Source organism: Lutra lutra, chromosome 5 (genome assembly GCF_902655055.1).
Source record: "Lutra lutra chromosome 5, mLutLut1.2, whole genome shotgun sequence".
NCBI classification, from domain to species: Eukaryota; Metazoa; Chordata; class Mammalia; order Carnivora; family Mustelidae; genus Lutra; species Lutra lutra.
Genome location: NC_062282.1, coordinates 153,290,003 through 153,316,881, shown reverse-complemented (window position 1 = coordinate 153,316,881; position 26,879 = coordinate 153,290,003). Strand labels below are relative to the sequence as shown.

The following is a 26,879-nucleotide window of genomic DNA, read 5'->3' as shown; positions in this document are numbered from 1 at the left end:
CAGAGACTATGCAAGTGGAAATCCCACTACTTGACAAATCACCAAGCTGTCAGCAGAGGGCGCGCCTGCCCAAGGAAGACAGAATTCAGATCCGCAGCTCGTCTTTTTCAGATCTAGAAGAGTTTATTTTGGAGAAGGACTGTTATATTTTCTATTTTTTCCCCTACATTTTACAAGAGCTATAATATGAGCAATATTATTTATACGATCAGGAAAAAATGTTATTTGAAAATAAAATTCATTCTTCAACTTTCTAGTCAAATAGTACAGAAAATTATAGGTATTTGCCATATGGCAAAATACCAATTGTTGAATCATCTCAGTAGAAGAAATATGAATCTTCTTGGCACGAGTCTTTCAAATCTGTGGGTTTGGGAATTTTTGTAATAAAACTTTGGGGAATATCTTGAATATAAAATTGAGAAAAGTCTTAGGAGAAAAAAAGCAATTCACATCTATAAATTCTAGGACTTCTATCTAAATAATAGAACCAGTCTCTTAGACACCCTCACTCCTAGGTACTGATGAGCAAATGTTGAAAAATTCTCATTCTTATTAAGTATTTGTTCAAACATTCCCTTCTGAGTATGTAAAATCTTCTAACATTTCCATGACAGAACATAGACTACCAGGTACTGTCGTCACTTAACAAATTACCCCAAAACTTAGCGTCAGAAAACAGCCACTTTAGTTTGCTCACTGTTTGTGGGTCATAAATGCAGGAAGGGCTTGGCTTGCCTGGACAGTGGCCACTTGGGATGTCCTGTGCAGGTGCACTCGGAGGTCAGCAGGCTGGTGCAAAATGGCTCGCTCACATGGCCGTGGCCTCCCCAGCAAGACAGTCTCAGAGTCATGAGACTTCTCACATGGGAGCTCTGCCCAGCCCACGGCTCCTAGCTTGAGCAGCCCAGCAAACCAGGCAGAAGCTGGGTCCCTTTTCATGTTCTGACCTCAGTCCTGCTGCATGGCTTCATGGTTGGTCCCACAGTGGGACAAACCTGTTGTCTTCATCCAGGAGGGCATTAAGGGCTCTAGTGAGGCCTGACCACCACTCACCTACCCCATTTGGGGCTGAGGGGCTGCTCCCTTTTCTTAAATAGAAACTTAAAAAAATAGTAATAATAATAATAAGCAAACGCTATCTTCAAGGAGAGGTTTTTGACGGGTTTGGCCACATGGCTCGTACTCAGAGAAGACTGACTGACCCTCATATCTTTTACAGGGTGAGAGAAGTTTTAGCTGAACACATGGCTGCCACTCCATTTCCTTAGTCTCCCCTGAAAGCTGGGGAGCAAGAACAAGTTCTTGTGAGTGGGAGGTGAGGGAAGGTCTTCTGTACAAAGTCTGGGTATCGTTCTAAAACAAAAAAGGTTCATCCTCTCCTCCGTCCTGACCGGAGCCGGGACATCATCTTTGACTGGGAGCTGGGATGCGCGTGTTGAAGATATTAGGATGACAAATGAAAGACTGGGTCCCTAGTAGGTGTGGATGTGTTAGAGCAGTCCAGAAACACCACCCACTTGGATCCTTGAGCAAGTGAGAAACAGTCCATCTTATTTAGGCCAGGATCATGTTGGGTCTCTGTTCCAGCTGCCAGACTGACATCCCGTCAGATAAAGGTCCTCTGCTTTTTAACACAGATCGACTGTGCATCTCCTGGGAAAAGGCAAACAGATCCCTGGGTACATGGCTTAGGCAGTGGTCACAAGAATGTAAGTAAGTCCTTTCTCCTCCCCTTAGAAAGAAAGAGCAGTAGGAATAATAAAATAAAATAAAATAAAATAAAATAAAATAAAATAAAATAAAATAAAATAAAACGGAATTATAACATCAAGTGGGGATCAATCAGAAGGTGCCAGGCTCTCTGACTTTTCCTGGAGGGTCTCCCACAACAGTGCACCAGCAGCCAGAGGATCTGGGAAGGATGTGGGGTCTACACTGTCAAAAATAGTGGGTGTCTGGGTGGCTCAGTCGGTCAGGCACCTGACTCTTGGTTTCAGCTCAGGTCAAGATCTCAGAGTCCTGGGATCAAGCCCCGTGTCGGGCTTCGTGCTCGGGGGGGCTGGGGGGAATGCTTTTGGATTCTCTCTCTCCCTCTGCCCTTCCTCCCCCATTTGTGCACGCTCTCTCTCTCAAATAAATAAATCTTTTTAAAAACACTTAAGGAAAAACAATCTGCTCCCTTCTCAGTAAGCATTTCTGGGGCTAAGTGGCCTTGAAGAATTTCAGTTGTCATGTGTGACCCTGGGAAAGCCTCTCCCGCGGAAGCACCCTGGCCTTGCTTCTCACACAGTCCACTAGGATTAGGGCCATGCGGCTTAAACTCTGCCCCCCTCCAGGTCAAGGTTCCTAATGCACTCCCCAGGATCTCTCCACCACCCTGCCCTCTCAAATACTCTCTGTCACTGTCCTAAATCAGGCCCCCGGGCCCAGTGTGTGCCAGAGGTCCCAAAACTTCCCACACAATCACTGGTCCCTCCCTTAGTAAGAGGAATCTGACTAAACAGTTACTTTTTCCAGCAGGCTGGTATGTCCGTGTGAGCCAGTTCCGGCCAGGGAGCTATAATCGGGCTGTTTGCTGGCTTCCAAGAAAGGAGCGCTGGCCTCAGGAATTCACCTTTTGCCCTTCTTCCTTCCTCTTTCGTCCTGCCTAAAACGTGAGCATGCTGACCAGAGCTCCCACAGATGAAGAGTAACATCTAGGATGGCAGTCCCCTGCGAAGGAGTGAGACACAGAGACAGAAGACAGCTGGGCCCTATACCCACCTAGAGCCCTAGACCACCCGGCTCTCACTTCCCTAAGATGCTGTGATGAGTTTTCTGCTGTATGCAGCTGGATCTGATCCAGCATCCTGTCCGAGTGTTTTAGTATCAAGAGCCAGATTTCAAGGAAGCTGAAGGGGCAGCAGGAGAGAGAGTAACAGCCTCAGGACCACCCAGGCCCCTTTCTCTCAACAGATAAGCCTGTACTCACTCGCCTTCCTCCCACCATCAGGTGGGGTCAAAAAGGAAACCTGGGGAAAGAGAGCACCCGGGACAGAGATTTCTCAAGGACGTAGACGGTTGCTTTCCACGCATACTAATCCTCACAAGCACCCCAAAGGGAGGCAGGCACTGTTGTCCCTGCCCCTCAGGAAGAGGCCCTGGCAGGACAAAATGGCTGAGGCAGAGCTGGGCCCAGTGTAGGTCTTCCCGTGACAGGACTTCACCACCACGCCCGGTCTCTGGGCCTCAGAACAGAGGTGGTGCTCCTCCCCTCCCCTCTGCTCCAAGTATAAGCTCTCTGTGACATGCCCAGGTTAGACAGAGGGTGGTTGGGACAACGGATGGCGGTTCAAGGGCCCCACCTGAGGCAAACCACTGATCTCTACAGAAATCCTGTTGGGAAGCCTGAAATCCAGCATTTGTGGAAGATTATCAAGAAAGAGGATAAGTGAGGAAAATTATGACACAGGTAAATATTTGATATGGTTATGAAACAGTGTGCAGAGCATATATAAGTGTTCCACTCATATAAAGCTAAATAAATATTTCTGTGCCTTCATGAATTTTATTGATGAATAAGTGTTTTATTTATTTATGCAAGAAAGAAACTTGGCAGGTATAAATAGAGACGGGGGGGAATGTGGAAGTGTGAATGTTTTTATTATTATCTGCTTCCTGATTTTCTAAGATGCAAATGTATTGCTTTTGTAATAAGAAAGGCTAAGTGGCCTTTAAGAATTTCAGTTGTCAAGTGTTGGAGAGGATGTGGAGAAAGGGGAACCCTCTTACACTGCTGGTGGGAATGCAAGTTGGTGCAGCCACTGTGGAAAACAGTGTGGAGATTCCTTAAGAAATTAAAAATAGAGCTTCCCTATGACCCTGCAATTGTACTACTGGGTATTTACCCCAAAGATACAGATGTAGTGAAAAGAAGGGCCATCTGTACCCCAGTGTTCATAGCAGCAATGGCCACAATGGACGAATGGATAAGGAAGATGTGGTCCATATACACTATGGAGTATTATGCCTCCATCAGAAAGGATGAAAACCCAACTTTTTTTTTTTTTAAAGATTTATTTATTTGACACACAGAGAGAGAAATCACAAGTAGACAGAGAGGCAGGCAGAGGGTGGGGGGGAGCAGGCTTTCTGCTGAACAGAGAGCCCAATGCGGCACTCGATCCCAGGATGCTGAGATCATGACCTGAGCCGAAGGCAGAGGCTTAACCCACTGAGCCACCCAAGCGCCCAATACCCAACTTTTGTACCTACACAGAGGGGACTGGAAGAGATTATGCTGAGTGAAATAAGTCAAGCTGAGAGAGTAAATTATCATACGGTTTCACTTATTTGTGGAGCATAAGGAATAACACGGAGGACATGGGGAGATGGAGAGGAGAAGGGAGTTGAGGGAAATTGGAAGGGGAAATGAACCATGACAGACTGTGGACTCTGAGAAACAGACTGAAGGTTTTGGAGGGGAGGGGGGTGGGAAGTTGGGTGAGCCTGGTGGTGGGTATTATGGAGGGCATGTATTGCATGGAGCACTGGGTGTGCTGCGTAAATAATGAATTCTGGAACACTGAAAAGAAATTTAAAAAATAAATAAAAATTAAAAAAAAAAGAATTTCAGTTGTCATGTGCAAACCTGGGAAAGGGTCACACATAATTTTTTATTATTCTTTAAAAGATTTTATTTATTTATTTGACACGGAGAGAGAGAGAAAAAGAGAGCACGAGCAGGGGGAACGGCAGGCAGGGGAGAAGCAGGCTCCCCAGGACCCTGGGATCATGACCTGAGCCGAAGGCAGCTGCTTAACTAAGCCATCCAGGCGACCCTACTTTTCATTTTTAGAAGGCATTGAAATCTAACATCAAACGCAGACCCCTCCAGCCCAGTCAGGTCCCCAGCCTCAGCACCTGCTTGGTCCCCTACTGTTCCCTGGTCCCCATGTTCCACTCCTCGCCCTTGCACCTTAGCCCTGGCAGGATTCTGAACACACCCAGGAGGGTCAGCTCAGGGAAAACATGGTCAGGGTCATCACCCATTTGTCCACACTGATGTATCTGTTACCTCACAAATGAAAATCCACCAGGAAGAAGAGAGAAAATCCACCAGAAAAGAGAGAAAACGGCTAAAAAGAGAGAAAATCCACCAGAAAAGAGAGAAAACGGTTAAAAAGAGAGAAAATCCACCAGAAAAGAGAGAAAATGGTTAAAAAGAAACAATAGATCCAAAATGGAGTCACTTGTGGTAAACCCATGTCGCTAAACAGGGCTTCATACCCAACCTGAATGCAGTTTCAATCTTCCCCAAGAATGCAGTCTTAACCAGTTTGGAATTTCCTGGTCAGCCCTGATGATGTAATCCACCAAAGACCCTTCTGTTTCGCAAAAGGAGGTGAACTTGCCCAAAATAAGTTTTTTTTTGTTGTTAAGTCTGTTTAGGACTTCCTTGTCCTGCCTTTAAAAACCTTCCCTTTCTGGAGCCCTTTACAACTCTTTTCTAGTTGCCAGATGGGATGCGACGATCATGAAAAGATTCAGCAAGGCCAATTAGATCTTCAAAATTTAATATTTGTTATTCAACAACAGCAAAGGCCAAGAGACTGGGGGAGAGAAGGCAGAAAGAGTGGTTCTCAGGAATCTGGAGCGGGAGGATGGCTGGAAGTGGAGGAAGGGCTAGGGGACACAGGCAGAGGTCTGGCCTGAGCAGCTACTGGACCCACAGGCACGCTGCATCCCTGCAAGGCCTTCTGTAGGCAGCTGAGACCCTCTTCGCCCTGGGAACTTGCCACCAGCACCAGCCATGCCAGTCAGTCACCAGGTGTTTTGGGGAGGACCCACCCAGCAGGGGAGCTGCAGGGAGCTGGGTGAACTCTTTGGAATTACCTTTGAATCTCTGACCTCAAGGTTCATCCTGACATTTTTATCATGTACTTTTGTGTTATCATGTACATTTGTGCACACAGGAGGATCACAGTCCTTCAGGGACAGCAGCCATGCACCCATAAACCACACCTGAAGATGACGTGACAGGGCAAATGCGGCCTGAGGACCTACATCAAAAGGGAGAGAAACAGGACCCGGAGGCCTCTGGAAGTTCTCCTTGCTTCAGGAGAAACCTGAGAAATCAGCCGGTATCTTCCAAGAGTGTCCTCTCCTCGGAGATCCCTCCCAGAGGGCTGCCCCCCACCAGCCCACCATGTCAGGCTGACCATGTGCTGCTTGGCCAGGAAGGCTGGCCCCATCCACCACTCTGTGGCTTGACAGAGGGGAGACCAGAGTACAAAGGAGACCGGGGAGGCATCCCTGGAGGAAAGCAGTAAAGGACAGAAGGGAACAGTCCAGTAGTAGGTGGTCGTTAATAGCATGTGCCCTGTTCAAATCTGCCACTCCATCCCAACCAGGTGGTGGGTCAAAGGAACCTCGGTGTGCCCATTTCCTCACCTATAAAACAGGAGTTTTACCCCCACAATTACCTGGAGGATTACATGAGTTCATGTTAACCACGGAGCACTCAGAACAATGCACTTCATGAGCAATTGTTTTAATACTTTGAGTGCTAAGAGCATGGAGTTTGGCAGCCCAAGTACTCCCGGCCAGGGCATCACTGCACCCTTCCCCGTCTGCAAATCATGGATAACAACCCTACCCCAATTTATTTACCCCACAGGATTAAATGATCCGTCTGCGAGCACACGGGAAGGCAAAACTAGCTCTACAGAAATCTGAAAGATTAAAATGAATGTCTGACTCCGGTTCCCGTAGCACACTCAGCATTCCTAAGCCCAAGAGAAGGGAGGCCGGAGCTACTCCCTTTGGCACCAGGTGACCCCACTCCCCCTACAGCTAGTATGTGTGAAGCTCCAGAATGGTATAAGTGAACAAAGTCACCTCCCCAGGGTTGTCAAACGCACTAGTGAATCATCAAAAAGAGAAGGAATAGAGAACAGAAACTCTCGGCATGTGTTTCCCATGATTCAAAGTCTCAGGGCATGCTTGCCAGCTGTGTGTGTGTGTTGTAGGTGGCAGGATAAAAGCATTCTCACTGGGATCATGGTCAGGACTCTGAATGTCTCTCCCTGACAGAGCTTGCCCTGATATCAGGTCTGCATCCTGGAGCTCGGGGGCAGGCCCAGGAAATGGGGCACCCAGCACATAGCACCCACTTTGTGAGGGACTGCCTGGGTCCTCTCAGACCAGGCCTTCAGCCTTACAGCAAGCTCAAGTCCACCAAGGGCTCACAGCACAACTTCAGAGATGAGCAACAGGGTACTGTAACCTTGGACCAACCCCTCCACCCCTGCACCTCCTCTCCCAACCCTACCCACACGTCTGGCCTTTCTTTCACACCCAGCCCCTCCCAGCTCCCATCTTCCGGTCATCTGCTTTCCTTGCTTTAGCTGATCCACTTCCTCTTGCCATCCAGGCCCTTCCCTCAGCCGTTGTCCTCCCTTCTTTTTCCTTCTTCCTCTACCCTTCAGCTCCTTCCTGTTCCAGGACACAAACACATGCACACAGTTTTTCAGACAATTCAGCCTTTATTTTTGAAAATAATTCTGTAGCTTCAACTTTCTTCCATGAACTGAGGTCAGGCCAGAAGCAAACACACATACATTGCTCTCCGACCTGCCATCCTCACTACAATCTGAGCAGACAGGGGGATGCCCGGTGGACAGGGGAGGGAGGCAGGAGCTATCTTTCCACATCACCCTGAGAGGGCCACCTGAGGCCTCAACCTTCAGAGAGGGGCCTGTGCCCCAAACCCCAGGGGAAAAACGACACAAGGAGCTAATCTGTCTTCCAGAAAGCCAGCATGAAACCTCCTACTGCAACAGGAAAGGGGTCAATTTTTAGAAAGGCCAGGATCCAGGAACAGAGTCTGTTTCTTTGAGGCAGGATGAGGGAGGCATGTCCCAGCACACCAAGGCTTTCTCCCTACCACATTCTCTGCTCCTCCCACCCCAACTTCTGCGGATAAGCTGAGAAGTCTGGCTTTCCCCCTTCGACTTCTCATCTTAGAATCACACACTGCTAAGCTGCAAGGAAAGAAGAGCAGAGAGGAGGTCAGGATTAGGAGAGGGGCAGAAGAGAAACAGGGGTGGGCAGCAGTAAACCCTGAAAGCCCAACAGCTCCACCCAGACTCTGATGATGACACCCCTTTGGTTAGTCTCACTCTGGCCACAGGTAAGTGCCCTTTGCAAAGAACCCAACAACCCCTCCAACGGGGGGAAGGTGGGAATGGGGAGCAGATACAGGAGGTGAGCCCACACCCTGGTTGGAAGAGGCAGGACAGGGATAAGAGAGCTGGTCAAGACAGCTAAAGCTGCCCACCTCTGCAGATGCTCTGAGAAAACCTGGAATGTGGAAGTCTGTGGCCCCAACATGCCCAAGTATCTCCCTGCCACACAGTGGCTTCCTGCTAATACCACCCAACATACCCCGCCAAGGTTCCCCTGATCTGACCCCCTTGAGAACAGGAGAATAACCCTCATCTCACCCTCTGTGCTCTCGAATGCCATTCAAAAAAGAAAAAGAAAAAAAAAAGGAAAGAAAAAGAAAGAAAAGAAAAGGTAAATGTACCCAAGAGAGACACACAGAGAGGAGATGCAGCCCAGGGGCTCGGTCTGTCTCAGCCCACCATGTGTAGAGGAAGGAGCCCAGCAGGAGCAGGGCGGGCAGGCGCAGCTAATTCCAGCTCGGATCGTAGCCATCCCAAGTCTGCGGGGGCGCCAGGTGGACACGGCGGCCCCGGAACAGGAAGCTGACGATGCCCCGGTAGCCGGCCCTGGGGACTCCGGACTTGAGGTCGTCCATGACACCCAGGGCTTTCGCAAAGGCCTTGAAGCTGTCCCTGCCGGTGTACTGCACACGCACCTCCCCCAGCTCGCTGCGCTCACTGGTCCTCACCTTCTCCACCTGCAGCAGGGGTGCCGCGTAGACGCGGGCCAGGAAATCTCTGTCGTAGGTCTCCTGCCGCAGGTAGGACAGGTCCAGCTGGGTGAAGGGCACGAAGTGCTGGTTCAGCTTGATGAACTTGAGGTGCTGGTCGAAGAACTGCCCGTGGCTGACGCCCTTGCGGCCAAAGGTCATCGTTCTGGAGATCTCGGGGCGCACGCAGGCCCGGCCCTGCCGCTGCTCCGGCCGGCGCATCCAGTCGTCCCAGAAGGCCCGCGGCCACTTGGGCTCCAGCTCGGCCCAGAGCTCGGCCAGCAGCAGCCAGCCGAGGCCGGGGAAGAAGTCGGTGCGGTAGAGCAGCTCGGGCTTGCCGGCGTCCACCATCTGCTCCTTGCCATTGTCGTTCCAGGCTGACACGCACCAAAGGGACGGGTCGGCGCGCAGCAGCGGGTAGGTGGCCTGGAAGTACTCGAAGAAGTCCGGGGCCACTTCCAGGTCATCCTCCACCACCACGGCGGCCGCGAACTGGAAGCTGCGGAACACCTGGCCCAGCGCCCAGCGGTAGTGGCGTGCGATCTTGTAGTAGCCCTGGAACTTGCGGTGGTCGGGGGGCACGGCGATGCTGCTCAGGTCCGGCTGCCGGATGTGCGTGACGGCACTGCCATAGGAGGCGATGACCCGCGCCGTCTCCTCGTGCCCGCAGTCCTGGCTGACGATGATGGGGAAGAGCTCGGCCGACGGCCGGTAGTGCAGCAGCTTGTCCAGGCAGCGCCGCACCGTGCTGCGGTCACACGCGATGACCAGGATGGGGATCACGGCCGGCGCGGGGGACGCGGGCGGGCGTGGCGGGCCGGGCGGGGCTGCTGAGGGCGCCCGCCACCGCCGGCTCCAGCGGGCATGGTGCTCACGGATCTGCTGCAGCAGCCCCCGCTGCCGCTCCAGCTCGGCCTCGGCGTCCTCGGCCAGGCGGATCACCTCACGCGTGAGGCCGGCCGGGTCGTCCTCGAGAGCGCTGTCCGAGGGCAGCCTGCCGGGCGCCGGGCGCGTCCAGAAGAAGAGCAGCAGCAGGGCGTTCCAGGCCACGAAGAGGACGGCGCCCCACAGCACCAGCCCTGCGGACTGCTTCTTCAGCATCCTGGCCCCCGCGGGGGAGGCCGGCCGGGGTGGGACCGGGGGCTGCCCGGGGCTCGCCTACTACGCGGCTAGGAAGGAGCCATGCACCTGCGGAGAGGACACAGAAAACCAGCCTTCATCACAGAGGCAAATGGCGTGCTGGGTGGAGGGAGGCCAGGAGGCTGACCCAGAGCTCCCTCAGAAAAGCGCTACCTGTCTCCTAAGCTGGGACAGATGGGACAGGACACCATACTCCCCCCACTCCGCAGTGAGTCCATGAGTCCTCAGAAAAGCAATGTGGTGTGAAGGGGAAGTAGTGAGTGATGTTGCAGAGGAGGAAGCAAGGGAATCCTCCTTTCCCTGCCATACCAGACACCCTTCTGTCTCATCTTCCATTCAGAGTTCAGGGGCAGGGCTGGACGTGAGACCACCTGTCTCCCATTGCTCAAAGATTACTGCTTTTAAAACTCTAATGTCAGCGGCACCTAGGTGGCTCAGTCAGTTGAGCGATGACCCTTGCTATCAGCTCTGGTCAAGATCTCAGGGTCCTGAGACAGAGCATGCAGGGGCTCTGGGCTCAGCCGGGAGTCTGCTGCAGTTTCTCTCCCTCTGCCAGCTCACAAGACCATGCTTTTTTCCTCTCTCTCTCTCTCAAATAAATAAATAAATAAATAAATAAATAAATAAATCTTTTAAAAAATAAAAATAAAAACTCTAATATTGCACCTTTAAGCTAAAGTCAGACCTTACCCAGTAAGGAAGCACTGGGGGCATTCTCACAAGGGTCAGGGGCAAAGCCAAGCTGCCCACCATCTATATGATTATTTAACCTTCCGTTGCAGGGATCAGCCAATGTGAACGGACTACAGAAGACAAAGGCAGAAGTTGCAAAAGAAGCAAGACTATCTTTATTTGTTGATACTGTAAGAATATGCCTGGAAAACTCTAAGAGAATTAATGATAAAACAAATCCAGACAACTGAGGAATTGAGAAAAGTAGCAGGATATAAAAAGTAACCTGCACAAATCAATAGCCTTCATATCCACAAATAATAAACTCATTACAAGTCACAATGGCTGAGAAGACCCTATTTACGGCAGCCATAAAAATGATAAGCTATGTAAGAATAAACTTAACAAGAAATATTCAAAACCTATATGAAAAAGACTATGGTTCTTGAAAGACACAAAAGAGGACTTACATATCCTTGTTCTTAGGACATTTCAGCATCATCAGAAATCTCAATAAAAATATGGCTTTTGGGAGCCAAAGTGACACTAATGGGCACTGGGTGTTATATGCAATTAATGAATCCTGAACATTATATCAAAAATCAATGATGCACCATATGTTGGCTACCTAAAATTAAATTTTTTAAAAAATGAAAAAAATAAACATACAAGATCATCTAGGAAAATAATGAAGATGTGAAAAGGGACTAGCCCTACCACCACTAAAGTACTACATATTACAAATCTTCTATAAATAAAACTATGTGATATTAGTACATAGATAAACAGATCATCCAAAGGAATACAATTTCAACTACAGAAAATAGCCACAAATTCAGGTAGAAATCTGATATATGATACAGGTGATATTTAAAATTACTAGGACAAAAAAATGGTCTTATTAGTTGTTACAGCAACTATATAGCTATTTGGAAAGACAAAATTAGAGCTGTACAGAAGAATAACTTCCAAGTGGATTAGAGAACTAAATATAATAAATATAACTATGTAAGTGCTAGAAGAAAATATGGGTCAATTCCTCTATAACCTGGGTACAGAGAAAGGCTTTCTAAGTTTGATTCAAAATCGAGAGGGAGTAATAAGTAAAAACACTTTTGCATGATATAAACACCATTAGCCAGCCAAGTTAAAAGACAAACTGGAGAGAATATTTGTAATATACATACAAATAAAAAGCCAATACTCTAAGAGACAAAGAACTTTTAAACTGAGGGGATAAAAAGCCAAAACACAAAAAGATACTGAAATGGTCCTTAGACATATGAAAAGATAATCAATTTCACTTAAAATAAGAAAAATGCAAACTAAACTATACGAAGATAAAATTTTCTCACTCATCAGATGCAAAAGTTCAAACAGTTGTCCTCTTAAGAATGTCAAATGAAAAACAGAAGTTATTAATTTTAATGATATTCAATTATCAAGGGTTTCATCTTTTATGGATCATGCTTTTCACACTATATCTAAGGAATCTTTGCCAAAATCACACATATCTTTCCCTCTGTTTTCTCTTTCAGGTTTTACATTTAGGTTTATAGTTCATTTAGAGTTAATTTTTGTATATGGTGTAAGGTATGAAACTAATGTCCTTTTTTTTTTTTCTTAAAGATTTTATTTATTTGACAGACAGAGATCACAAGTAGGCAGAGAGGCAGGTAGAGAGAGAGAGGAGGAAGCAGGCTCCCTGCGGAGCAGACAGCCCGATGTGGGGCTTGATCCCAGGACCCTGGGATCATGACCTGAGCTGAAGGCAGAGGCTTTAACCCACTGAGCCACCCAGGTGCCCTGAAACTAATGTCCTTTTACAGCAGTTTGGTAGTTTGTCAAATGCTAAACAGAGAGTTACCAAGTCCACACTTAGACATATACTGAAGAGGAATAAAAACATACGTCCATGCAAAAACTATCTGGAATGTTTATAGCAGCTTTATTCAAAATCACCACAAACTGGGGAAAACCCAATGCCCATCCACAAAGGAATATGGATAAACAAATTGTGGCTTACCTATAAAGCGGAGTAATACTCAATGGCATAAACTACTGATATAACACATGGGTGGATCTCAAAATAATCCAGTGATATGTGAAAGATGGAAAGAAGAGCACATACACTGATTCCACATACATAAATCTCCAGAAAATACAAAGTAACCTAGAGTGACAGAATGCAGAGTGGTTGCCTAGGCATGGAGGCAGTAAGGACAGTGAGGGGAGGTATTACAAAGGGACAGTTGGAAAGTTTGCTATTATCTTGACTGTGGTAACAGCTTCATGGGTGTATATATACTTACAGACTTATAATACTGTACATTTTAAATATGTGCCCTTTATGTCAATTGTACCTCAATAAAACTTTTTATTTAAAAAAAGACATTATTTGGTCAAATTACAAAACTGGAATGTAGATAGTCAATTAAGTATCAATGCAGACTGACAAATAGCCATACTGTGCTTATGGAAAATAAAATCCCAATTCTTAGCTAATTCAGACTGAAGTAATTAGGAGTAGAGAGCCACGAAAGATGCAACTTCTCAAAAGGCTCAGAAAAAAAGTATGTATACAGAGAGAGAGAGAGCAAATGTGGCAAAATGCTAATAGGTGAATCTGAGTAAAGGAATGAGTTTCCTTACACCATTCTAACTCTTGATCTTTTTTGCAAATTGAAATTTCCAAGTAAAGTTTCTTAAAATCAATATGGGAATGTGGCCCACAGTTTTGATTAACTTTGTCCAAGATGGCCCCAGTTAGGCACCTTAGTAGGGGTAAATGAAGCAATCCATTTGTCCTGAACTCCTTAAACACCCATGGCACACACCTGCTGTCTGCCAAGCTCTGGGAAGGGACTGGGACACACATCTTACAAGAAAAAGGCATGGTCCTACCAACCCTCTTACCCAACTAGAACCCACTACTTGAAAGATCTACCATACCATCCAGTTTCCAGACAGCTGACGTTATTGACAATGCAACTCTCTCCCTGGCCCTCCTACTTCTGGTCCCACTTTTCACACCCTAAAGCTTCAGGTATGTGCCCTCTTGTGCCCACTGCTCTGCCAGTTACCCTCTGCCTCACCGCCACCAAAATCTCAGGTTCCAGATCTCATATCTGCACTTCTGGACTCTTGGGCAGGCAGATCCAGGGTCAAAGAATCAAAGTGTTGATCCTGAAGGATCTCTAGAGGAACCTGGATTCAGTCTCCCTCCCGGGGAGACTCCCGCAGCCTCTGCTAGCAGCACCACCACCTATCTTCCTTTGAGAAACCATCCACCCCCACAACTCCACAGCACCAGTCTTCCTCAGAAAACTCAAGTCCATTTCCACTTTACTGTGTCATTAAATTCCTGTGTTATCAGTGCTCATACACAAATCAGAGTTTCCTAGAAGAGAGAGACAACAGATTTCCAGTTTCTTTCTCACTCTGCCTCAGAGAGGATGTGGTCATTGATGGACCATTCCCTCTAATCTCCTCGTCAGGATTTCCTATCTCCTGAATTCCTGCCTCCTAACTGACTGGGCAGGAACAGTCTTTAGATAAAGGGATGGCAGAAGGAAAAAAGAGACTGACCCCCATATCCGAAGCTACCTCAAGGCTGGAGAAGCAGATCTGTCTCTGACTTACTGATGAACCATCTCAGACCAGGAAGCTTTCAGACTGGTGGCAAAACCCCAGGGGACCACATCCTCTCTGCCCTGCAGATGACATGTAAAAGCCTTCACTCTCCTCCAGACATTAGAACTAGGTGGCTCACATCTACTTCCAGAAGACCTGAAGCAGCCCCCCCATCCCATACACCCATCCTTCTAAGCCATGCAGTTCAGAGCACTCTTGTCAGTCTCTCAGAGGACTGGACTCTAAGCAGGTCTGTAACCATCAGGCCTGGCCAGATGGCCCACAGGAAACAGCTGTCCCAGTCCAGCCCAGGCCTCTACCTTAGCACTCAGGCCCTCATTCTTCAGACCATGACCACTTTTTGCTAAACTGTGTCACAGAACTTGCTCTTCTTTCCGCAGAGAACACAACATGTCTATTCCCAAGCCCCACTGTTTCTCTACACAGACTCATCCAGAGTCCCAGTGCCATTTCCCACTGCTTCCTCACACATTCTCTGGGACAGGACCCTCCTTTCTAAATGGAAGTTAATGAACGGTGTGTGTATACACAAGCACCTGTGCTCTCCAGCAGCTGGCTGTGTCCGAGGGATGATGAAGCCCCAAAGGCCAGCCCAGCCTTTGGCCAGCAAGCCAACCAGTTCATTGAGGAGGTGCAGCTCTTGTTCCTACTGTCAGGAGTAACAAGGGCAAGCCGAACAAATGCTTGGCACCATCCCACATTTTTTCACATCTCTGAAAACTCAAACTTCTCACCTCTAAGACAGAAATCATAATAGAATACATCACTGGACTGCTAAAAAGCCTGGGTGAGATATCTACATCAGGTGTTTAGAATAGTGCCCATCTGTGACACAGATGCTAGCCAGTCCTTCCTCTGTCCCCTCTCTAGCTGGCTCTCTTTGCTCCACTCTACTAGATCCTTCTGGGCTACAAACACCTGAGCCTGCCTCAAGGCCTTCACATGAGCCTGTATGCCTGGTGTCTTCTTCCCTCCCTCCTTCACTTGGTGTGCCCTCATGTCTCTGCCAGGGAAGATGTCAGACAATGTGAAGTCTATCTCCCCTTCACCATCACTGACATCAGTGCAACTTCTTGCTCAAGATCTTTTAAATCCCCAGGGCTACAAGCTATTCAAGGACGGGGACCAGCTCCCCCAGTGCATCCAAGCTGTTGTGCTAGGATCCTTGACCATCAAGAGATTTGCTAATGACCTAAAAAGTGACTTCTGTATGGATGCCACTCACCCACAATCCCTTAACTGCAATCCCCAAGCCCAAAAAGCACTGACAAAGAGAAGTTTCCTTCACTCATATGGCAGTAAAACCTTTGGTGAAATCCGATGTGATCTAATGTAAGGCTATTTATAGTATTTATTATCCATTTAGTGTGACTATTTATATATTTGCCAAAGAAGTCAAGATGCTGGATTATGGTGCGGTTCCACACTTTACATCATAAATGTGCCAGATTATCTTTTTAAAATCCAAAAAAATTTTAAATTCTGAAACATATCCAGCTCCAAGCATTTCACAATTCTGAAAATCGAAGAGACAGTTACTCATTCACTGCCAGTGCCCTGAACTCTTTGCTTATGCCATACTGCTTTAAGCCTGAACTCCTGATATATGTAGCTCATCTACCTATCGCTAATCTTGCTTCCCCCTAAGCAACCTTCCCAACAGCAACAGAGCACCCTTCTTTATTAAAATGCACAGCTGGTCACAACACCAGTCTGCCATAAAAAACCATCAGGGGCTAGCTACCACTGCCTACAGAATAAAACTCAACTTCATCATGACACACAAGGCCTTCAGAAGAAATTAACTCAAACATCCTTTTTCAAGCTCACCTCCAACCACTAGCCTCTGAACCCCATTCTCTGGTGTCAGCAAGCTACTTGTTTCCCCTAATGAGTACACTTACTTACATGCTGCAGTCTTTGCTCTGGCTGTTCCTTCATCCTGAAACATCACCTGTGGACCCACACTGTGGGCACCTGCAAATCCTTTACAGCCCAGGTCAGCAAATCCTTCCACAGCACCACAGCCAGAGCTAGGCCTTCCCGCAACTACCCTCACGCCACTCTCTCTCCCCTCCTCCTGTTTCTCCCCTCCACACTGTAACAGAATCTGTGACTGTGCTTATGTGGTTCTCACCTTACTCCTTAGGGGAAAAGCTCTATGACCCTTAACCCCGCTACAGTGCTTGACGCACATTATGAAGTCCAAGTGGCTAGCTGGCAGACTGCTTGCATTATTAGCTAAATTAGGGAGAAAGAAGACCAAACCAGCAGCATGACAGGGCTTTTCCAAAGATGATCATCACATATCCCATCCCACATGCTCTTCTTACAAGGACATAATGCCATTTCTCCCACTAGAGGTGGGGGATGTGAGGTCTGTGTTCCCTCTTTGATCTGTGGCTACAGAGGAAGTGACCATGCATGAATTGCAAAACCTGTCCACGAAAGGCAATGCAATTTCCACCTGTTGCTCCTGAGATGCATGCTCTTTGACTGTGACCACAGAGGTTAGAGGAAGCCCAAGCCACATGAACAGGACACCTACAGGTGTTCCAGCTCACGACCCTTAGCTCACCAGCTAAGGTTCTAGCCAACAGCAAGCACCAACCACTAGACATGGGAGGAGGGCTTTTGGATGATCCCAGCCCTGGCCACACTGGACTGCAACCGCAGGAATGACCATGAGGAAGAACCACAAGCTAAGATAGGAATAAAATGCTTCTGCTGTTTCAGACCATTAGGTTTTGAGTGATGTGTGATAGAGCAGTAAGTACCTGAAATAATGAGAAGAGAATCTAAGCACCCTTGGTAAGCACAGCACGTGCTTCTCCTGTCCTCTGGCTCAGATCCCCAAGTCCAAAATCTGAGGGTCTGCCTCTACTGCTATTCCCTTCCTCATCAACAGCTATTATTGAACAATAAAAACATTTAATGTCCAACAGCAATCATTTACTCTCTCTCACAGTTTCAACAGGTCAGGAATTTGGACTGTTGGGCAGAGGGGAATGACCTGTTTCTGCTCCATGATGTCTGGGACCTCAGCTGAAGGCTCGAATGTTGGGGATGGGTGGAGGGGAACTCTCCCTCAAAGGCTTATTCAGGCACATGCCTGCAGGTTGATGTTAGCACGGTTAGATGAAGTTCTGGCTGCAACGCCCTGCACATAGCCTCTTCACATGGCCTGGGTTTCCTCTGAACTTGACGGCTGGGTTCCAAAGATGAGTGTCCCGAGAAAAACAGTAAGCCAGGTGAAACTGTATCCTTTTCATAATCCAGCCTGGGATCACTTCTGTATTTTACTCATAAGTCAGAGGAATCATAAGTGTCTGCCCACACTCAAAGGGAGAAAAACTACAGATCCACCACTCGTGGGGGTAGAACAATGTGCAATTTTAACAAAAAGTGGAATGGGATATTTATGGAGTGACCATTTTGGGAAAATATAATCTGCCACACCTTCCTTTACTAAAATAGAACGATAGTCCTTAACCCTGATATAAGCTCCTGATGTTCTGAAATTAATGACATTTGCCTGCAAGTCGCAGATTCAAACCTAGTTGTGATTTGCTAGTCTTTACACTCCTTTAGGGAAGTGACACAGCTGATCCACACCACCAAGTACAAAGACATCAGCACTGTGGTGGAAGATGAGGAGTGAGCATTTTTAGTGTGAACCCTCAGCCAAAACCCAGGAAGCTCTGAGGAGGTCCCACCAACTCCTGTGGGTCTCAGTTTCTTCCCCTGAAGGACTGCCTAGAAGCTGTGATCCCTTTCCACCACCCTGATTCCATGGTATTCTGCAGCCAGCTCCCCCCTCTCTGGCAAAACTATTTTTTACACAGTAAGAGAACACTAGATAGTTAACTTCCCTTCATGAGCAATAATGGAGAAGTCATACTTAGCTTCAAAAAGTATGGGAGTTAAAGTAATATTGACAGGCTTTCCCTTCTATCTTTGTCTTGCTTACCAGGTTAAAATGCACTGCCTAAAAAAACCCAAAGCACAGAATATACTTCAGACAATGGAGACCTAACTGAATTACTTTCTCGTTCATTATTAGACCTCTGCTAGACTCCTGAATCATGTATCAGTCTCCATACTTTCACAAGGACGGAAGAAATGAGAAGAAGTCAGGGAAAATACACTAAATAATTCAAGAGCTTAGAGAGTAAGACCTAGGAGGAAGGCACGCAGGTTATTCATCCTGAAAAAGAAAAGACTAAGAGGAAGCATGATGTTAGTGCAGCAAAAAGCCTTAAGGCCTGGGAAACCAGGTAACCTTGGGCAAGTCCCTTGACCCACTTGTGCCTTGGTTCCCTTATTTGAACAGAAAAAGAATCGATTTGGATCTTCCTCAGGTTCCCTGGTTTCTGATGATGAAAAGGACAGCGACAACTTCCCCAACATCCCAAACAGGAAGTGAGCTGAAAGTGTCACATATGGCACCGAAGTTAAACATGACTACAGTGCGGTCCGACTCTGACAACAGGACACAGGCAGGAATCCAGAAGAGCTCAACAGTCTCCCGCAATGGGGTCAGACGGGGGTGATTCACCATGGGAGGCAGACTCGGGGGATGTAAGCGTCTAGGAGAAAAGGCTCCGGGGTCTGAAAACTGTGACAAACGACAGAAAACAAAGCTGGTCCCTCAGCCAGTGATGACCTAAAGCAAAGAGTCATGAAACAGGCCTCAGGGGCAAGGGGTGGCCGAGGTGGAGCCTCTCACCCTGGGCTCACGGGTCAGTCCGAAAGCGGATCAGCGGGCCACACAGCGCCCCCGCCCCGGCTTCCGAGATGGGGCCCCGCACGGCTCCGAGACCCCGACCCCACACACGCTGGCTAACAGGTGGTGAAAGTTTTCTTTCCCGTCTACATATTTTTCACATGGAGTCACTCCTTCTCGAGGCTGAGGAGGAGGAACCTCAGTCGCCCGTGGAAGGACGCTGGGGTGGGTCCGGGGAAAGGCCACCTCCCCTCCCCGCTCCCCGCCTCCCCGGCCCCGCACCCACGGACGCCCCGCCAGCGCGTTTCACAACCGCCTCCCGCCCGCGGAGCCCGCCCGTGCTCCAGCAGCTGGAGGCCCGGGGTTCCGAGAACCGAACGCGGAGTTCCCCTTCCCGGCTCGCGAGTGCCGCGCGGCCAAACCCGCGCCGAGCCGAGCCCTTCCCGCTGGGGCCGCCCGGGGCTGCGCGGGGCCGCGAAGCGCTCAGAAAGCCGCTGCCTCCCGCGCCGGGACCCGAGCCCCGGAGCGCCCTCTCCGCTCCGCGGGGCCTCCTTCAGCCCGACCCCCGTCCCCTCCCCGGGGCCGGCCTCCCAGCCGACGGACGCCGGCGCTCCGGGCCCTACTCACCAGGTCCTCCCGACCTCCCGGCCCCGAAAGCGGCCGCCCCGGGGCGCGTAGCCGGCGCTCGCGCGGAGGCCGGCGCCCCGCTCCCGGCCGGCCCTCCCTGCTCGCGCCTGGCCGGCCCGCCAGCAGAGCAACGTGGCCCTTCCCCGGCGAGGGCGGGGCGGGGCGGGGAGGGCCGAGGGGCGGGGCCGGACGCCCTCGCCGGAGCCCCTGCATCCCGGGCCCGCCCCTCGGCCGACTTAGCCGTCCCCGCCCGCCGGGCGTCCCAAGTTCCCCGGGTTCCGAACTTCGGGACGCGCAGTGCCGAAGCGGCTACACAGCGCCCTTCCCGGCTCACGATCCCGACCCCACTCGCACACTCAACCCGTCCCGCGGAGACTTCGGGAGCCTCGTCATCCCCCTCAGCCCCCAGCCCCAGCGCCTGGAGCCTCACAGAGGGGATGGGGTCAGTCCGGCCTCAGGTAGGCCTGGCAGCCGGACGGTGCGTCCACCAAAGTCCACCAAATCCAAGGCCGAGGTCGTGCGGACAGCGCTCATCAACCCGCTAAAGTCTAGCTTCCGGGGGGAGGAGCCGGGGCAACAGAGGGGCCCCCAGAGTGCGGGGATGTGAGAACAAGAACCAAGGTGCCAAAAAAGAAGCCAGAGAGGAAACACCTGCTGCCAGAAGCAGAAGGGGGGCCAACTGTTTTCTTATTTCTTTTTTTTTTTTAATACCTTTTTTTCTTTCGAGGTGGGGAATGAGAGCTGTTCACTCTGAGTAAAGGAGCAGAGGACAGACCTGTCCCAGGGATAAGAACCATAAGACCCAAGGAATACAGGACTTCATCTCAGGATTTTGTGGAAGCCCTGTGAAAGGGGGTGAGGGAGCACCCTGGAAAAGCCCCGATGTCTGTATCTGATCCTGGGACGTGAGGGTGGGGCACTGAGAGCTCCTGGCTACTCACGCACACCCGGTCTAGAGCCAGCCCCACCAAGTGATGAGGACAGTCTACAGGCTCCAGGCCCTCCCTGAATCCACTTCCCTCTTGTGTTCCACACAGCTGGCAGGAACTTAGCAGTGTGGGGTTACTGACTGCTTTCACTCACTAACGTGTTTCTACATGAAACCAGGAATGATGAAGGGTTCCAGACCTCCCCCCAAAAAGGCAGAGTATGCCCTAAAGCCCCCACTCCCACCCCCACCAGGGGCTAAGGAAATAAACCAGTTGCACAGAGGCCTCCACATGCAGAACCTTCCCAACAGCAGAGTGTGCATTATCATCCCATTCTACAGAAGGGGGGCCAACTCTATCCAAGGCAGTGTGAATCTCAGGGTAAATGCCAACTGGCTGAAGGTCACAAGACCTAGTGAGGGGCATGGCCAGGTTTTAGACCCAGGCATTCCTGCACTCATTCCTTCCTCTTACACACCCTTGAGTGAAAATACACTGAGATGGCTGTGTGTCCAGCCTGACAGGTGCACACTGGGGCAGCAGGGAAATTCTCGAAGAAGCAGCTGGAGCCTAGCTCTGAAGGGGCAGAGTGAGAAAAGAGCGGACACCTCACTGAGACTGGACTGTGTGTGTGTCTTCAAGGTTTCCAGCTGAGCTGACTTTATGGACCATGGTAAGAAATGCAAGCCCACACTCATATGCTAGCCAATAGCCACTGTCTCTGCACATCTGCCCTCTCTTTATGCTTTCCTTATGAAGGGAGTTGGGGGATGCAGGAGGCCTACACACTCACACTCCACATCAAAGTAAGAAAGAAAACAGTAATTCCTAAAAGTGTAAAGAGTTGGGAAGTACTAGTTTGTAGATCCAAGATATCAGAAGCTAAAATCACCCTCTGGGACAAAGGACATAGTAGGGTGCTGAAAAATGAAAAAGACCAGCCCACGAGATGTCACATTCCCACTCTAATAATCCTCCTCTATCCAAGGCAGTTCAGTGAGGACAAGAATGGGGAACTGCTTGTGCATGAGAACTAACACCCAATGACTACTCTGTTGAAATTCCAAGGCTTACAGAAGATCTACAGGTAGAAATTCCCCAGCTACAAAAGGACTGTCCCAAGCAGAAAGAGCCTGGTTAGAGAACTGGTTTGGGCTGAATTCTTGGGATGGAAACAAAAGAAAACACTTGGTCTAGGAGGCAAGAAGCCAGGGTGACATGTGCCACACTGACCTGGGAAAAGAGGCCCAGGGCTTTTGCTGGAGATTTCATGAGGAGGTGTTATGGGCTGAGGGGGAAGGGGAAGAAGGGCAGAAACAAGGAGCTAGGTGCCTGAATTCTGGGAATGAAACCGAAACTGGAGTGTGCGAAAACGGAAAAAATAGGAAGATCTGATCATAAGATAAGAGAGAATTTAGAAGCGAAAATACTGTATCCTGCCCACCCCCACTACCTCCAAAAGAGGACTGGAGACATAAGGAGAAGGACATGAAAATCTTCCAATTGCCTTCCCATAAACCATACCTAAGATACCCTGAAATTTTTTACAACTTGGAAAGAATTCATGATCTGAACTTAAGGCAGATCTTGGCTAGAAACTATCAGAAGAAGTAAAATCAAAGTTTTAAATCAGCGTTGTGTCTAATTTTCCCTCTCCCATTCTCCCAACATCGATACCCCCCTTGGAGGCCCAGAAACACAGCTCATCAAGATCAAAGTAAAGAGAAAAGATTAATAAAAGGACCAGTGAGCAATGTCTATGAAATGAGACTTTTGGTTAACTACATACAATTCCTTTTGTGTGACACAATGGTATAAATAAATTCAGTTAAAACACATCCACAACTTTTGATTAAGTCTACCACTGCTCCTGGCTAAGTGGTCTGAGATCCTGTACCCCTGTGAGAAGGCACTCCTGTGAGAAGGCCGATGACAGTCTTGAGAAGACTATCTTGAGACAGGGTCAGGCAGAGCACAGGACTAGCACTTTCAGTGAAAATGACAGGGGAGACGAATTCTGGTTCAATCTAGGGAGGAAATGTCTTACCAGAGAGGCTGTCTGACAGGGCACTAAATTTCCCTCCCTGAAGGTTTGCAGCAGGATCCAGATGGCCCTTATTAGGTCAGATGCTGTAGAAGCAGCCCAGCACTGGGCAGGCAATTACGGTATCTCCCTCTCAACACTGAGGCAAGTCCTTTGTGCTCAGAGCTTCTGTAGCTTCCCCTTACCTACCAAACTAGGGAAATAATCCCTGCTCTCTCTTCCTTACAACAGCGTGGTGACAGAAAAGTGACCCAACTGGACACTTCATGTAACAAAAGCGCCATATATATACAGCACAACTCTGTACACTCGCAGGCCTTCCAGGTAAGATGAGGGCTGCAAAAGGATCCTGGGACCAGAAAGCCCTTGCAAGGACTGGCACTAGGAATGTGGGAACTAGGAATGCCAAGCTGGGGCAGGTGACTTGCCACCCTGAAATCTAGACCTTCTAAAGTAGAACTTTGGCCTGAAAGGTACTGCTCCAAGCCAGCCTCAGACCAGAAAAGAAACAGCTCACCACTGGGGGAAGGCAGGCAAGAAAGGAAGGAGGGGAAAAAAGAAGCTAAGTCATAAATAACATGATTTTCAGCTTGCAAATGATCTTAGTTATTGCGCCAACCCCAATGAATATGAGCTCCAGGTGTTACACAGCTACTGAGAGGCAGAGATGCTAGAAGCCAAGCCTTCTGCCCCATGCCCCCAGGCCACCATACCCTACCACCTATCAAAATTGCCAACATATCTCCTTTCTGTTTGTTGTAACTGAGAAAAGCAGGTATCTCGGCATAAGTAAACTGGGGTTCAAGGAAGGAGCAGGAAGGAGGTGAGACGGTAACTATGAACAGGTCTGTGGGAACAGCCTGCAAAAATAGAAAGGACTAAGAGATGGAAGTCCAAAAACACTGTCATCTTCAAGAGCAGGAGAGAATACCAGGATATGGCACAGGAAGAAAGGCCCAGAATTTACTCCAAGAAATGGAGCTCCACCTCCTAACCACACACTTGGCCCTCTTTAATCTGCTACCCCAAGAGGCACACTTATCACAAGTGTGGAGAGCCCTAAGGACCAGAATCCCCAACCTAAGCTCTCCTAGGACCTGTGTACCTTTTCCACTACTTGATGATCCCAGGGATTGTTTAACAGCAACAAGATGAGACACATTCAGGGCAGGCTTTTAATTGAGGACATCCAAGGCTTTTGCCAATATACTGATTCAATAAAAGAACAGAACTCCTCATTCAGAGTTTTTTTGTATGTACCAATTACACAAGCATTATCAAGCAATGTCAACAGTACTGTTTTCCACACACATGGCCCTGGACACTTTTCAAGATCTATCCCCCATTTGCTCCCTGTGACAACCTGTGAGGAAGCTCTAAAGCTAGGTACCCGTCTTACAGGTGAACAGAACATGACAGATCTTAACCGACATTCCTAGGGTTACACACTAAGAAAGTCAGAGCAAGAACGAAAATTCAACTGATTTTAAACCTGTGTTCTGTTCTTCTGTGGTCTGCATAAGGTTTCATGGCCTAAATCTGAAGAGAGACAATTTAGGAAGTTATCCAGACCATCGTCTAACCTCCCCCCAGGCAGTTCCACTCAGTTAGTTCCCCCAAAACACAGCAGCCTGCCTCTGCCTAAGTAACCCACCCTAGAGTCTTATTTAGCCTAAGATGTGTTGACTCAGTGTTAGTCCTTATTGATAGTCTAACCCAGCCTCTCCTCAGAAGCTGAAATTCTCTTCATGTTCTCCTTAGCCTAACCTCTCAAATGCCACCGCACAAAACATCTTACAACGTACTCCTCCTACCTGGGTAATGAGAGGCCGGGAACAAGTCTACACTCTTATAGAGTGAAACAGAGGTAAAGCTTCCTGTGTATCCTTTGGGGTAAGGGATCTCATCGGGCACTTCCTAAATGGCAGCATCCCCAGATTGGCCCCACTCAACATTTTCTGCGTAAGAGCAGCAAGACACCCACTGGGAAGTGAGACAGGAACCTTACCTTTCTTCTCTCAGCTGCTCCCCTGGAGATCATCAAACCCCCTTCTGGCACTCCATTTCCAAAACTCAGAATCCCAAATCAGATACAACAAACAAAGTGCAGCTTCTTTTCCCTTATCCAGGTCCAAAGTCCATGGCTGAGTGGACTCTGAGGGGGAGGAGTCTGGGGGGGAAGGGGTATGTCCAGGCCCCTCCCCCCCCACGGCAGGGTTCAGTGTCCCTCCCAGGGGTCTGTTACATTCCTTCATTCAGCTGGCTTATTACGCCCAGAGTCTGGTGTGGGGCAGATCCCGGGTTCTATCCCATCTCTTGCTCAGGGAAGGGAAGTCATCCACTGTGAGGACCCGCCGGTCTGTCTTCTGCTGGGGTTCATGAGAAGAAACAGGCCATAGAACCGGCATGGCCAGAAGGCTGGTGTCAGTGTTAACCTGTGGAATATTTAAACATTACGACACTTTCTATCCTACGCTGTACCCCAACGGATGCCTAAGGCCCCTTACCTAGATTGGATTCCTCTACCATCAATGGAGACTGTCTTCTAAGACACATGGAAAAGAACATCCCTCTCCCTTCTCCCTCTTGTCCTGTTACTGCCACACACTAATCAACTCCAGCTTCCAAGCTTAGGGAGTTCAGTGTTTTAATCGCCCGGTCAGCGCTCCCAGATTGAACTCAATCCACTCCAGACCCCGACCCGGGCCCCTTCCGCATACATTCTCTGCTCCTTTCCCTTCGGCCTCGCCTCTCCCTCGGCTCCCAAAACTGTGGCAGGGCTGGGATTCCTAATCTCGAACTCCCTCCCGGGGCCGCGGAGAGCACTCTGCGGGGAGAGAGGCCCGAGTCCGGCCGGCAGCAGCCTCCCCGCGCTCCAGTTTCTCAGCTGGGAAGCCCATCCCGGTCGCCCCCTCTCTTCTAAGTTTATTCTCACACACACACACCCCGTCGCCTCCTCCCTTCTAAATTTATTCCTAAACACACACACACACACACACACACACACACACACACACACACCCGTCCTTCCTGTAGGGGCGTGGCGTTCACATGACCCCCCCCCCTCCGTGAGTTTAACTCCTCCCACCCGTCTCCTCCGCACCCCATGCTCCGCGCTCACCCGGGAAGGGAGTGACACGGCGACCCTCCCTAGACTCTGACCCCCACCCCTCACCCCGCACCCCCTACCGCCCGGACGACCCTCGCTCCGGCGGCTCTGGGTCGTTACCTGGATCCCGCCCGCCTGGTCTCAGCTGGAAGCCGTGGCCCTCCCAGGTCGGAGTCCAGGCCCCAAGCTGGGTCCCGACAGGCGGCCCAGGCCCCACCCCCTCGACCCCCGGCGGCCGGGCCCTCCCCTTGCGCTCCTTCCCCCCCTCCCACCATCCCCCGCAGCCACTTCCGCCCGTGCTCCGGAAGTGAGTCCGCGGTAACGGCCACCTCCCTTCGTCCCGCCTCATTCTTCCTTCGCACCCCGCTCCCTCCCCCCCCGCCCGTCACCACCGCCACCACGGGAGCGCGGGACGTGGGTCTGCACTGTTCCCAAGACCGGAGACGAGGTGTGGGCCGGACCGGGTCTGGAAGAGAACTGAGCGTGGGGCGAGAGTACGAGAAGGGGCGGGGCAGAGAGTACGGCGGCGAGCGGGAGCGCGCGTCACCGGGCGCCGCGCGGCGGGAAGCGCGCATGCGCCTCGGCGCCCCGGCCGGTCGCGGGTGTTGACGCTCCGCGGGCGGGGCGGGGTGGGACCTGGGCAGGGAGGGGGGAGGATCGCCTTGGCCCCTGGCCCTGCTCGGGTTGCCTAGCAACCGCCTGTCGCCCGGGTGGTGCGGTAGGCCGGGGCGGCTCGGCTCTCGGGCTGCGGGTCTCGCCGGCCGGGCGCGGTTCGGGAAGCTGCGAGGCCCGGGTTAACCGTGCCTGCGCCAGCGGCTCCGGAGCGACGCCAGCGGCTCCGGAGCGGCACCCGCGGGAAGTGTCGCTCTGCGCGTCGCTTCTTTTTTCTCGCTGCTTCTGTCGCCCCTGCAGGACGTTTCCTTGGGTCAGAAAAGAGAAATAAAATGGTAAGAGTGCTCTAAAATGAATGCCCCCCCCCCCCGGCCCCGCGCCCTCAGTGCGCGTTGTACACGCTGTGCGAAGCACTTTGCAAGTATTAATACTGCGGTATTAATTGT

The 26,879-nt window shown here is 50.0% G+C and overlaps 2 protein-coding genes across 8 annotated transcripts; both read right to left on the bottom strand.

Annotated features, from left to right (window-relative positions):
- Nucleotides 1–7,509: 7,509 nt before the first annotated feature.
- On the bottom strand, nt 7,510–26,093 carry MGAT1 (alpha-1,3-mannosyl-glycoprotein 2-beta-N-acetylglucosaminyltransferase). 7 transcript variants are annotated; one of them, XM_047730824.1, is made up of 3 exons: nt 25,942–26,093; nt 24,716–25,147; nt 7,510–10,108 (listed from the first exon to the last, which is right to left on the bottom strand). In XM_047730824.1, exon 3 carries the CDS (start codon nt 10,019–10,021, stop codon nt 8,678–8,680), a length of 1,344 nt encoding a protein of 447 aa, XP_047586780.1. In that variant the 5' UTR covers nt 10,022–10,108; nt 24,716–25,147; nt 25,942–26,093; the 3' UTR covers nt 7,510–8,677. The 7 variants fall into 7 exon arrangements, with proteins under 7 accessions (XP_047586780.1, XP_047586782.1, XP_047586784.1 ...); XM_047730826.1 differs by lacking the exon at nt 25,942–26,093 and adding an exon at nt 25,220–25,852; XM_047730828.1 differs by lacking the exon at nt 25,942–26,093 and adding an exon at nt 25,433–25,852.
- Nucleotides 17,483–19,952, bottom strand: LOC125101233 (translation initiation factor IF-2-like). Its single transcript, XM_047731817.1, has 3 exons — nt 19,847–19,952; nt 19,395–19,731; nt 17,483–17,594 (listed from the first exon to the last, which is right to left on the bottom strand). Exons 1-3 carry the CDS (start codon nt 19,950–19,952, stop codon nt 17,483–17,485), a joined length of 555 nt encoding a protein of 184 aa, XP_047587773.1.
- Nucleotides 26,094–26,879: the final 786 nt, after the last annotated feature.

What these genes read in the sequence shown, in the direction of transcription:
- LOC125101233 (XM_047731817.1), bottom strand. Translation starts at nt 19,952, where the DNA reads ATGCAGGGGCTCCGGCGAGGGCGTCCGGCCCCGCCCCTCGGCCCTCCC. An exon ending in TCTGCTGGCGGGCCGGCCAG is followed by an intron (nt 19,732 to 19,846) that starts GCGCGAGCAGGG and finishes CCTGGTGAGTAG; the next exon opens with GGCCCGGAGCGCCGGCGTCC. An exon ending in CGCTGGCGGGGCGTCCGTGG is followed by an intron (nt 17,595 to 19,394) that starts GTGCGGGGCCGG and finishes TTTGGAACCCAG; the next exon opens with CCGTCAAGTTCAGAGGAAAC.
- MGAT1 (XM_047730824.1), bottom strand. Translation starts at nt 10,021, where the DNA reads ATGCTGAAGAAGCAGTCCGCAGGGCTGGTGCTGTGGGGCGCCGTCCTC.